Raw genomic sequence first — 12,482 nt, forward strand, 5'->3', positions numbered from 1 at the left:
GAAGAAAATATCATCTATGAAATTCAAGTACTACTGCTTAAAGAACATTTACAGAACTCTCACCTCAAGGTTTCCCCGCAAAATAAGGTGAAATGCATACTCAAGACTCTTTAAGAATGGGCCACTGATAAAAACAATATACTTGTAACTTGTGTAACATTTCATAGATTTTTTTCAAGCACTGCACGATAATTAATTTGCATCAGGCTTTCCAAATTAGAAAAGCTTCACTTATAGAACTTCTTTCCCGTGGGAGTTTTCACACGGCTTTTCAAGTAAATGTTAAAACTGAAAATATTCTTGCAGTTTCTAAACTATTAGAGTTTTAATCCTGTGTACGTTCTTGTATTTACAAGGTCTAGCCAGCTACAGCGTGCATTTTCATATGTCCTTGAGTGGGTATGAGAGAAATGAAACACTCAAACATTCTGGACATTCATAGGGTTTTTCTCAGGAATGAGCTGATGTCTTCAAATGGAACTAATACAACCGAAGGCCTTACCATAAATTTAAATTCAAAACCTTTTCTCCACTCTGACCCCTCCCAAATCTTCAGGAAAATCTGAAGGCTTGACCACATTTCCTACATTCTTAAGGTTTCTCTGCAGTGTGAGCTCTTTCATGTTTATGAGGGAATGGGAAAGAGTAAATGTTTTACCACATTTCTTACATTCAAGGGGCTTTATTTATTTATTTATTTATTTTTGAGATGGAGTCTCACTCTGTCGCCAGGCTGGAGTGCAGTGGCACAATCTCAGCTCCCTGCAATCTCCGCCTCCTGGGTTCAAGTGATTCTCCTGCCTCAGCCTCCTGAGTAGCTGGGATTACAAGCATATGCTACCACACCCAGCTATTTTTGTATTTTTAGTAGAGACGAGGTTTCACCATGTTGGCCAGGATGGTCTCGATCTCCTGACCTCGTGATCCACATGCACAGGGCTTCCCCCCAAGTCCCTGTGGCCTTTTATGTCCTTGAAAAAGAACTAAGACAACTGAAATGTGCCACCATGCCCAGCTAATTATTTTCTTTGTTTTTGTTTTGAGACGGAGTCTGCTTCTGTCGCCCAAGCTGGAGTGCAGTGCTGCGATCTCGGCTCACTGCAAGCTCCGCCTCCCAGGTTCACGCCATTCTCCTGCCTCAGCCTCCCGAGTAGCTGGCATGAGCCACCGGGCCCGGCTTTATTTTATTTTTTGTAGAGACAGGGTTTCATCACGATGCCCAGATTGTTTCACATTGTTTTAATCCAGGCTGGTTATGAACTCCTGGGCTCAAGTAATACACACACCTTGGCCTCCCAAAGTGCTGGGATTATAGGCTGAGTCACTACGCCCAACCTCTATATCATGACTTCTTTGGTGGCGCATAAGGTAACTGGAACGAGTGTAGGCTTTACCGCATCTCTCACATTCATAGGGTTTTTCTCCAGTATGAATTCTTTCGTGGAGGTGAAGGGAACTGAGGCGACTGAAGGCTTGGTCACATTGTTTACATTCATAGGGTTTCTCTCCAGTATGAGTACTTCTATGGTTACAAAGGGAACTCAAACAACTAAAGGCTTTGCCACATTGTTTACATTCACAGGGTCTCTCTCCAGTATGAATGCTTCCATGGTCATGAAGGGAAGTGGAACAGCTGAAGGCTTTATCACATTTGGTACATCTCTCTCCAGTGTGAGTCCTTTCATGCATCTTAAAACAAGAAAATCTGAGTGTTTTCCCACATTCCTTACATTCGTAGGGTTTCTCTCCAGTGTGAGTTCGTCCATGTATTAGACAAGAACCGGAAACAGTGAACGCTTTACCACATTGTTTACATTTATAGGGTTTTTCTCCTGTGTGAGTTCTCTGATGTCTTTCAACTGAATTGAGAAAATGAAAAGCTTTCCCACATATCGTACATTTATAAGCTGGATTTCCACTGTGCATTATCCTGTGTCTTCTAACACCTGGAACAGAAACAAAGAGTTTCCCACACTGTTCACATTTATATTGCTTCTCTCCATATGATTTGTATCCTGAGTGAGCTAGGATGTGCCTATTAAGGAGGGAATGATATACAAAGACTTTTCCACAAATACTGCATTCACATTGTTTTAATCCAGTAGAAATGTTCTCATTCAGATCAAGATTTGGAATGTGGCTGACAGCTTGTCCATACTGACTACCTTCTTTGCTTTCACACAGTCTCTGTACCATATGATTTCTGTAAAAAAAATGACAAGCACATTACTATTGGTTGGTTTAATAACCTTCTACTCATTCATAGGTCTTCGACTTACACTGCTACCAATACTAGGGAAAATGCATTTTTGTTTTGTTTTGTTTTTGTTTTTGTGCCATGACTGAATTATTTGAAAGTAAATGGGCTACTACTGAAAACACAGCTACCACCTACATGGCTATGACCAAAATAGTAACATTCATATATACAATTTTGTAGTACTATTTTCAAGTAAACTGTTTTCCAAACACTGACTGCTACACTGATGTATGTTACATTTTGGGTGAAATTTTTCTAAAAGGAAATGAATTTCAAGTGACTCTTATTTGCTTTGATTGCTTGTTTTTAAATTCATGACATGCTAAGTTTCCTTCAGAGGACTTTATTTCCTCTTCTCGGTGCAAATTATCTTCTATCTTTCCCGTTTTTTGAAGTGATCTTCAATATTCTGGTCTTTCCGTTTTTTCCTAAAATGCAGATGCACAAAATTATCATGAATTATTTCAAACTATAGAAACATTACTAGATTTCATGTTCATTGTACACAGTGCCCATGCCTGATTTATTCACCAAATCATTCCCTTGCCCCATTCCAAATCACAAATAGCACTGATGATAGGGAAATACTTCTGTAATTAAGTGAAATGTGTTGTCATTCTTAGCTACAGAAGCCAGGTTCCTGCAGGTTTCCTGCATCACTTCTCTGTAGAGATTCTTCTGAGAAGAATCTAGCAAAGCCCATTCCTGCTGGGTAAAGTTCACAGCCACATCCTCAAAAGCCACAGAGTCCTGGAACATTCCACATATGTGGATAGAAGGATGGGTGAGACTGAGAGCACTGGGAATGTATACTCAATTCATAAGCTGTTTACATGATTCTAAAATTTCCAAGCATTTATTCTATGACTTGATTGTCACAACTCTTACTCTGTTCACACATACTCCCTCCCACACAGCAGTACTAATGCTAGAATTGAACTCTTCAAAAAGGCAACAGCAAAGTAGAAACACCCATCTCATTAGAGAATCCAGGGAGTGAGATTACGATATGCTGCTAGGAGTTACCTTTTAACTTCACTTTGTACATTTCTAGTATCTGTCATACTAAAGTCCTACCTGATGTGCATAAGTGAGTTAATATTATCAGTCCTGAGACTACTTATTCTTAAAAATACCTGCTCGCAAAGTTCAATCTTTGTTTGTATTAGGAACTTACATTTTGAGAGGGATTCCACCAACCCAAGTAATAAGAATGACTCACTGCATCTAAATGGCTTATGCAGTATATTTTCCAAAGCTTCTTCTGCTGAAAGTCTATTATTCTGTGTCACTGCAGTGGTGCTTAGGGAACCAGACACAAAAACACAGTCTGAACACTAAGTGTTCAATGAATTTCCCTGGTAGACAATATTTTACATGTGCTGTCACTTGTTAACTGTGGAAGTGAACCCATTCCACGTGATTACACCAAGAGAGAATAGGCTTATTAAATTTAATTGAGTAGTAAATAAAACCAATAATTGATATTTAACAATACTAATACAACCATTTTTCAAATTTCTATTGCACAATATCAAGGCAGAAAGGAATAAGAGGAAATAGGACACATGCTTTTTAAAATGACATTAATGTCACCACTTCCAGATGCTATTCCTATGAAACCACATAAATTCCCAAATCAGGTGGTTTTAGGCAAGAAAAGCTACTCTTTCATATGCAGTAAAAATGACCAACGTCTAATCATTTTTAGTCATCTAAAAAAAGAGTGATGGCTTGTCTAACATACTTCTAAGATTTTCAAGCAAAAATATTCAGGACAGCACAGTGTTAGCAAAGAGATGAGCAAGCAGACCAAAGGAAAAAAAAAGTCTTAATGACCCAGCATCTATGTGGAAAGTTGAGGAATGATAGAGTAGGCACTATAGAATAGAAAAACAAATTACATGCACTTTAAAATATGAGGGAAACCAGGCTGGCATCTACTTGGGAAAATGCATTGCATTCTTCTCTATTCCATGAACAATAATCATCTTATTATATATTCAAATACAAAAGATAAAACCAGAATACTTTCAGAAGTCACAGGAAGATTTTTTTTTAATGAAGGATTAGGCAGAATTTTTTTTATGTACGAAAAAAGTGATAAAGGAACAGACAAACTCAAACATATTAAAATTTAGGGGATAAAAGGAAAATAGAGTGGGCCAGGCGTCGTAGCTCACGCCTGTAATCCCAGCACCTTGAGAGGCTGAGGCAGGGGATCACCTGAGGTTAGGAGGTTGAGACCAGTCTGGCCAACATGGCAAAAATCCCGTCTTTTTGTTGTTTGTTTGTTTATTTGTTTTTGAGACGGAGTCTCGCATTGTCCCTTGGGCTGGGGTGCAGTGGCAAGATCTTGGCTCACTGCAACCTCCATCTCCCGGGTTCAAGCAATTCTCTTGCCTCAGCCTCCCGAGTAGCTGGGATTACAGGTGCCTGCCACCACGCTCAGCTAATTTTTTCGTATTTTTAGTAGAGACAGGGTTTCACCATGTTGGTCAGGCTGCTCTGGAACTCCTGACCTCGTGATCCAACCACCTTGGCCTCCCAAAGGACTGGGATTACAGGCATAAGCCACCGTGCCAGGCCTAAAACCCTGTGTTTACTAAAAATATGAAAATTAGCTGGGTGTGGTGGTGGGCGCCTATAATCCCAGTTCCTCGGGAGGCTGACACAGGAGAATCACTTGAACTCGGGAGGCGGAGGTTGCAGTAAGCAGAGATGGCGCCACTGCACTCTAGCCAGGCTACAGAGCAAGACAGCATCTCCAAAAAACAAAAAACAACACTCAGACACCCAGATAAGAGGATACACATGTGTCCACTGTCATAAATTCTTCACCAAGCTACAAGAGGGAAACTGACATTTTGGTGAATCTTTATAAATCATCAATTTATCTAACACACTTTTATTTCACCAGTAGCATTTACAAAGCTAAGTCCTACAATTCCATTTGAAATTACCGTTAAAAAGAACAGAACTTTAAAACTTACTACACTCACTCTGGGGAAGAAATAAATACGAATTTTTAGTAAATGAAATACATCATTTTACCCTACCTCTTTGGAAATAGTATTTTTATCTTTCAAGCTGTACTGACAAAATGTATCTTACAGTCAGTGAAAACCTGAAACTCAAATAAGCGGACAAGCCTTTGCAAGGTAACAAACTCAGGGAGAGGCAGTGCTGACTCCAACGCAGACCTTTCTAAGTGTCACGGCAGGCCATTCTATCCCTTAGGACACCCATCCTGTTCAGTAAAGTACTCAATGACCACCTACGAGGCACTGGCACTGCTCTTTGTCCTCCTGTGTGCCTTAAGTGCATTTTAATATTCAGGTTGTTGCACATCCTCTCTGGGGTGGGTTTTCCTTGTCCTTTGGGACGGTTTTTCTCTCTTCACAAGTCTGAGACAAGCTAGAGAGCAGAAATCATTTCTGCCTTTTCCTCTCAATATCAGCATCCAATTGGCAAACCATCAATGTGTCTTCGAGGAATAAAAACTCGGGCCGGAGGAATAATTTTAATGACCTAACTTTCATGACATTACATTGTATTGTCCATTCATTTTAATGTCCTAAAATTTTAATGACCCTAAGGGGTCACCATTTTAGATGAAACTATACCAGGAGATTCCTCTAAGGCCAAGAGGATCCAGCTGCTCCCCTGAGAGACTCTATCCCATACCTCAGGCTGTCCTTGGGGATGAGATGACCCCGGGGGCTGATACTCACCAGACCCTCCAATAGACATGGCCACTGTGGGTATCCTGGGTCATCCCCAGACAGTTCTAAAATGCCAGGACTAGGAAAAGACAGGAGAGTGGCTGAGGACACAACACCCTGTCAAGTTTTCACGGGGGGACCTCAACCTAAAGACATTTTGGTAATATGTACACTTAGGAAAGATGAAAAGAAGAGAGGCACAAAGATTTTTTTTACAGTAGACTGTCAGATGATTTATTCTCCGCTTTCCTCTCCTGTAAAATGTTTGGAAACAGAAAAATATTTTGGCCAAGGTGGCTCACGCCTGTAATCCCGGCGCTTTAGGAGGCCGAGGAGGGTGATCAATTAAGGTCAGGAGTTCGAAACCAACCTAGCCAACATGGCGAAACTCTGTCTCTACTAAACATACAAAAATTAGCTGGACGTGGTGGTGGCGCCTATAAGCCCAGCTACTTAGGAGGCTGAGGCAGGAGAATCGCTTGAACCCGGGAGTCAGAGGTTGCAGTGAGCTGAGACTGCATCATTGCACTCCAGCCTGGCGACAGGGTGAGACTCCGTCTCAAAAAAAAAGAAGAAAAAAAAATATATATATATATGTGTGTGTATATATATGTATGGTTTGCTTCCTCATTCACCTTATCAAAGACTCTCATTTACGCCCCTCCCGTGGACCCCAAACCACAAACCATGACTGCGGTACCCGTTTATGAATCGCATTTGCTCAAACACGCCCTTTAACGTTCTAACAAAGCCTCAGGTTAATTTTAGGGGGAGAAAGGTGGGACTGGAAGCTCCATGAACCACAGCTCCTCCCACGCTGGAACCCCGCACACCGAGTCGGGGCTCTCCCGGATCACCCTCCCGTGGTCACCGCACTACGTGGGTGGGGGAGGCACGGGGTTCCCGAGAGGGCTCCGGCCGGCGGAAGTGGCGCCCGCAGGTACAGACAGGACGCAGGGGCCCCGCTGCCCGCGCCGCCCGGCCCTGCACAGAAGGGGACTGAGGCCCGGCTGAGCCCGGCGACTCGGTCCGCAGGTTCCGCAGCCCATGGCTGGTTCCAGCAGGTTTCACCCAGCCCTCTTCCCCACTTCCGGAAGCCAGGCGCAGTCCACTCACCTTTCCTCGGCTTCCCGGGTGTCCCGGCATCAGCTAGGGATGTCCCAACACCCGCAGGTCACAGGGTGGCCGAGGCTGCTGCAGAGGCACCGGGCCTCCCAGAGCCAGGAAGTAGCAGCGGAGACTCACAGGAAGAGCCTATCGTGGCAAAGGCGAGACAAAGCGCCCGCCAGCCAGATCCCGGAAGCCGCCCTCTCCTTTCCGGCGGCGCGCCCGATTGACGGGCCCCCACTCCAGCGTCCCTGATTGTCTGGGGCTTCAGGCCCCGCCCCCTCAGGCCCTGAGTGACAGGAGATTGCGATCTCACGTGAGGCTGGATGAGGCCAGAATGACCGTTTTGGCCTAGCGGTTTGTAGGGCGTGCATCCTTCCTGCGCTGGGATCTGACCACGCAAGGAGCACATTCGCATTTAACCTTGTATACAAGATTATGGCTATTTTGCGTAATAAGATATAAAATTGCAAGCAATATAATGGCAATTCTGTAACTGCCCAGTGGGTTCACCTTGCCCGCTACCTAGACAGAGCCAGTTTCTCAAGACGGGGGGGGGAATAGCAATAGAGAAGGAGTAATTCACGCAGAGTCGGCTGTGCAGGAGACCGGAGATTTGATTTTTATTTTATTTTATTTCATTTCATTTCATTTTATTATTTCTGAAAGAGAGTCTTGCTCTGTCGCCCAGGCTGGAGTGCAGCCTCGGAGTTTTATGATTATTCAAATCAGTCTCCCTGAGCATTCGGGGAAAAGAGTATTTAGAAAGTTTATTTTGCCAAGGTTGGGGATGCTTGTGCATGACACAGCCTCAGGGTGTCCTGATGACAGTTGCCTAAGGTGGTCAGAGCACAGCTTGGTTTTGTTGGAGATAAATGTTCGGTGACGCAAAGTGAAACCAGCACTTAAGCAAAAGTTTTCTCAGCAACGCAATTTACCTCTGCGGAAGCGTGCTGCTCGCATCAATCACAATCGCAAGAGCACACGGAACAAAGGAAAGCAGGGGTTTTTATTCCTAATGCAATCCTTACCTCTGGCATGGGCTGGGGCCAGACCTCAAGATCTACACTGACCCCGTTGGCTATTTGTGAATATTTTCCCAAATAAGGAAGGGGGAAGGGAGTCGTGAGTTACAACGGTGGGACGTGTGGTTTGGAAGGGAGAAATGGGTGCAGAGCAGGTAACCAAGGGAACAGATGTGAGTTATTGATTAGAACTGACGGGGGGAAGGTTGTTTACAGTAACTAAGGGCAAGGAGGCATGGAGAACAAGAAAGTTGAGTTCGAGAACAAAACACAAGAACGTTAACATGCCAAACCTTGGAAGAGAAACTGACTGTATCTGACAGTTTTACACATTTTAGGGAGACAGGAGACATCAATCAACATATGTAAGATGAACACTGGTTTGATCCGGTACAACCTGAAGCAAAAGTGGGTCAACTCGAAGCCAGGAGGGGGCTTCCAGGTCACAGGCAGGTGAGAGAGGAACGGTTGCATTCTTCTGAGTTTCTGATGAGCCTTTCCAAAGGAGGCAATAAGATATGCATTCTTCTCAGCGAGCAGCGGATGACTTTGAATAGAATGGGAGGCAGGTTTTCCCTAAGCAATTCCCAGATTGACTTTTCCCTTTATCTTAGTGATTTGGGGGGCCCAAAATATTTTCCTTTCCAATTTCCCCCTTTTGTTTTAAAAATATTTTGGAGAAAGCATTTTAGAAGAAAATCAGTCTCTGGTGGCAGGTTTTGTCTGACTTCTCATGGAGTAGCTGAGATTGCAGGCAAGCGACACCACACCTTGCTAATTTTTTTTTTTTTTTTTTGCTAGAAAGCGGGGTCTTCCTCGGTTGCCCAGGCTGTCTCTGGTGCCCAACACAGGGCTCCCCGTAATCTCTACAAATAATCCAGTGAAGGAACACCAGAGCGTGGAAAGCTGAGGACGACCGACAAAGGACTCCCGAGTAGGTTTTCACTTCAAGCTCTAGGGTAAGGAGGGCGCTCGGGGAATTCCAGGGAAACCTCGGGAAAATGTGGGTCGAGCTGAGAGTAAGTTCGCTAATTACTTAAGCCTTGTGCAGCAGTTACTGCGCCGCGGAGGGGTAATTGTGAGTACCCCAAATCTCACATCTTTGCTCCATCTGGTAGACAAGTATTCTCCTTGGTTCCCGGAATATGGAATCATGAATGTAGAAGATTGGGACAAGGTCGGGTCAGACTTAAAACGAGCACAACAAGAGGGCCGCGATATTCCCGTCTCTGCTTGGTCTGTGTGGTCTGCAATTAAAACAGCCCTGGAGCCCTTCCACACTGAGGAGAAGAAGGAGGATTTTCAGGATGACATAGGAAAGTTGAATAATCAGGAGTCTAATTATCAGCAAAGTGAACCATGACAGTCTCCTTTAAAAAAGGGCGAGAAACGGGAAGGTACGTATGTTCATCTCCAGAGACTTATAAAAGAAACTGTGCCACCTACTGCGCCTTTAGGGGAAGGTCTGGAATGGCCACCCCCAGGCCAGCCTCTTGAATATTTGAAAGGGGAGCCTGAGACCCGCGCCTTGCGGCTCCTATTGTTGCAGGCCCCGCCAGTAACTATGGTGAAGGGACGCTTCAGGCTTGTCCAACAGCCAATGAGGATGAGGGAATGATCTAGGCTTGCCCACCTGTTAATTATGGTAGAGGAGTGCTGCCAGCGGGTCCAAATACAAATTATGGCACAGGGACAATCCAGGCATCCATTCGCCAGGCACAAGAAATGGGGGATTTGAATGCTTGGCAGTTTCTGGTAATTATTTCACCAGCTGAGGAGGCTAGAGAACTTGTTCAAGCATGCTGGGAGCCATTTCCTTTTAAGATATTAAAAGACTTAAAGCAAGCAATTGGACAATATGGGCCAAATTCCCCTTATGTTCATTCCTTGTTACAATGTGTGGCTTATAACAGACGTTGAATACGTATGGATTGGGAGGCATTAGCCCGATCCACCCTGTCCCCCTCTGAATTTCTCCAATTGAAAACCTGGTGGACGGATGAAGCAACAAATCGGGCAGAAATGCTCAAGCCCAGCGTCCTGTTAATATCACACCTGATCAATTGCTTGGAATCGGACAGGCATGGGTACTCTAAATCAATAGATGGTAATGGGTGATGAGGCTGTTGATCAGCTCAGAACTACATGCCTAAGAGCCTGGGAAAAAATTCACGACCCTGGTACTGCTTATCCTTCTTTTCACACATTTCAACAGGGTCCAAGGGAGCCTTATCCTGATTGTATTGCCCGTTTGCAGGATGCGGCTCAAAAGGCTATTTCCAATTCTCATGCCAAGAAAGTGATCGTTCAGCTGCTTGCTCATGAAAATGCTAATACAGAATGTCAGGCAGCAATTAGACCTATTAAGGGAATGGCAGATCTAAATGAGGAAAAAACTTTAAGTGAATACATTAAAGCCTGCGATGGCATTGGGAGGCACTTATATAAGGCCAGCCTCCTTATATAAAGCCAGGGGGAGAGAGGTGGATGCTATTACTCCCCATATCGTGGGGGGTTTCTCACCCCCTGTGATGTGGATTGTAACAGTGAGGGGGAGAGAGAGGATCGCTATTACTCCCCTTTACGATGTGGATCTTAATAATTATTCCCCCCTGAAATGTGTGTTCATTATTAGCAGTCTCTTTTGTTCACGATATTAGGAACAATTTCACAGGTTATGTGTACACAGCCTGCGATGGGAGAAACATTACCATCCTCTGCACCTCCCGATATTAGGAACCATATCACACAATGGGTGTACACTTTTTTGGAGATTTGGGGTAATGTCTTCCTATTTTTCCCTGAATATTCGGAGACATATCACAGGGTGGCTGTACACCCACTACTCTCTTGGCAGGAACATCATACTTTACCTACTGGAAATTAGGAGCAATATCACAGACTGGGTGTGAAGCCAGTGTCATACTGGAAGTAATATCATGCTCTCCCCCCAAGTTATGAGGAACAATATCACGGGGGGGTGTGTACCTTCTCCGGTAGGGGTAGTAGTATCATCATCTCTTCCTTTAGATGACAGGAACAATATCACAGCGGGGGTGTACACCCAGTGTGTTTTTGGAAGCAACGTCATTCTCTCTTCTTCTAGGTTTTCGGATTCATATCACAGGCAGGGTGTACACCCCTTGTTGTATTGGAGGGAATCTCATCCTCTTTCAACCTGCATCTTTAGAACAATATCCCATGGGGGCTGTCCATCCCTTCAATATTGGTACTAATACCATCTTCTCCTTTCCTGGATATAAGAAACAATATCACAGGAGGAGTGTACACCCCTTGCAATATTGGTAGTAATATCACCTCTCCCTTGTGGTTATTAAGGACAAAATCCCAAGGTGACTGAACGGTTCCTACTTTATTGGGAATAATATCCACTCACCTCCTGGATAAGAGGAACCATATCACTGAAGAAGTGTCCACCCACTTCGATATTGTCAGCCATGTCATCTTCTTCCTGCCTGGATATTAGGAATGATACCCCGGGTTTGGGGGCGCTGTACACCCACTGCAATATCGAAAGTAAAATCAGCCTCTTTCCCGCTGGATATTAGGAACTCTATCACAGGTGTGTGTGCACCTTCTCGGATATTGGGAGTACTATGAGCCTCCACCCTGCTGCATATTGGGAACAATATATGGGGGGCAGGGTGGTTACAGCCCCTGCGATATTGAGAGCAATAGTCTTCTCTTTCCCCTGTACATTAGGGTCTACAGTGGGTCTGTACACCTTCTGCGATATTGGGATTAATGTTGTCCTCTCCCCTACTGAATGTCAAAAACAGTATGACAGAAGGGTGTACACCCCCTGCGATATGGCCAGTAATATCATCGTCTCTACCTTTGGATACTAGGAACAACATCACAGAGGGTGTGTACACTCCCCTGTGATATAGGGCATAATGTTATCCTCTCTTCCCCTGGATATTAGGACTGATATCCCTGGTGGTGGGAGGTGGAGTACATTAAGAACATTATCACTGGGTAGGTGTACACCCTGCGATATTGGGTGTAGTATCCTCCTCTCTTCCCTAGGATATTAAGAACAATATCACAGGAAGGGTGTACCGCCACAGCCCCTGTGTTATTGGGAGCAATAGCATCTTCTCCCCCTCTCGATATAAGGAACAATATCCCAAGGTGGGTGTACATCCCCTGCGATATTGGGCGTAATGTCTTCATCTTCCAACGTGGATATTGGGCATAGTGTCACAGGGGGGTGTACGCCTTCTTTGATATTGGGAGTAATATCATCCTCTCCCCTCAGGATTGTAGTCAAAATATTGAAGTGGTTTTACAACTCGTGTGATATGGGCAGTAATATCATCCTCAGCTGTACACTTTTTTTTT

General features: G+C 44.3%; 1 protein-coding gene across 2 annotated transcripts; it reads right to left on the minus strand.

The window, feature by feature from the left end:
* Positions 1-1,254: 1,254 nt before the first annotated feature.
* Positions 1,255-11,597, minus strand: LOC139361130 (zinc finger protein 669-like). Of its 2 annotated transcripts, none has more exons than XM_071089614.1 (2): positions 11,515-11,597; positions 1,255-2,203 (listed from the first exon to the last, which is right to left on the minus strand). In XM_071089614.1, the coding sequence occupies exons 1-2, from the start codon at positions 11,580-11,582 to the stop codon at positions 1,270-1,272; spliced, it is 1,002 nt and encodes a 333-aa protein (XP_070945715.1). In that variant the 5' UTR covers positions 11,583-11,597; the 3' UTR covers positions 1,255-1,269. The 2 variants fall into 2 exon arrangements, 1 of the variants encoding a protein (XP_070945715.1); XR_011618670.1 differs by lacking the exon at positions 1,255-2,203 and adding an exon at positions 8,545-8,664 and having other exon boundaries at positions 11,515-11,584.
* Between the last annotated feature and the right edge of the window lie 885 nt (positions 11,598-12,482).

Source organism: Macaca nemestrina (genome assembly GCF_043159975.1).
Source record: "Macaca nemestrina isolate mMacNem1 chromosome 11 unlocalized genomic scaffold, mMacNem.hap1 SUPER_11_unloc_1, whole genome shotgun sequence".
Classification (NCBI taxonomy): Eukaryota; Metazoa; Chordata; class Mammalia; order Primates; family Cercopithecidae; genus Macaca; species Macaca nemestrina.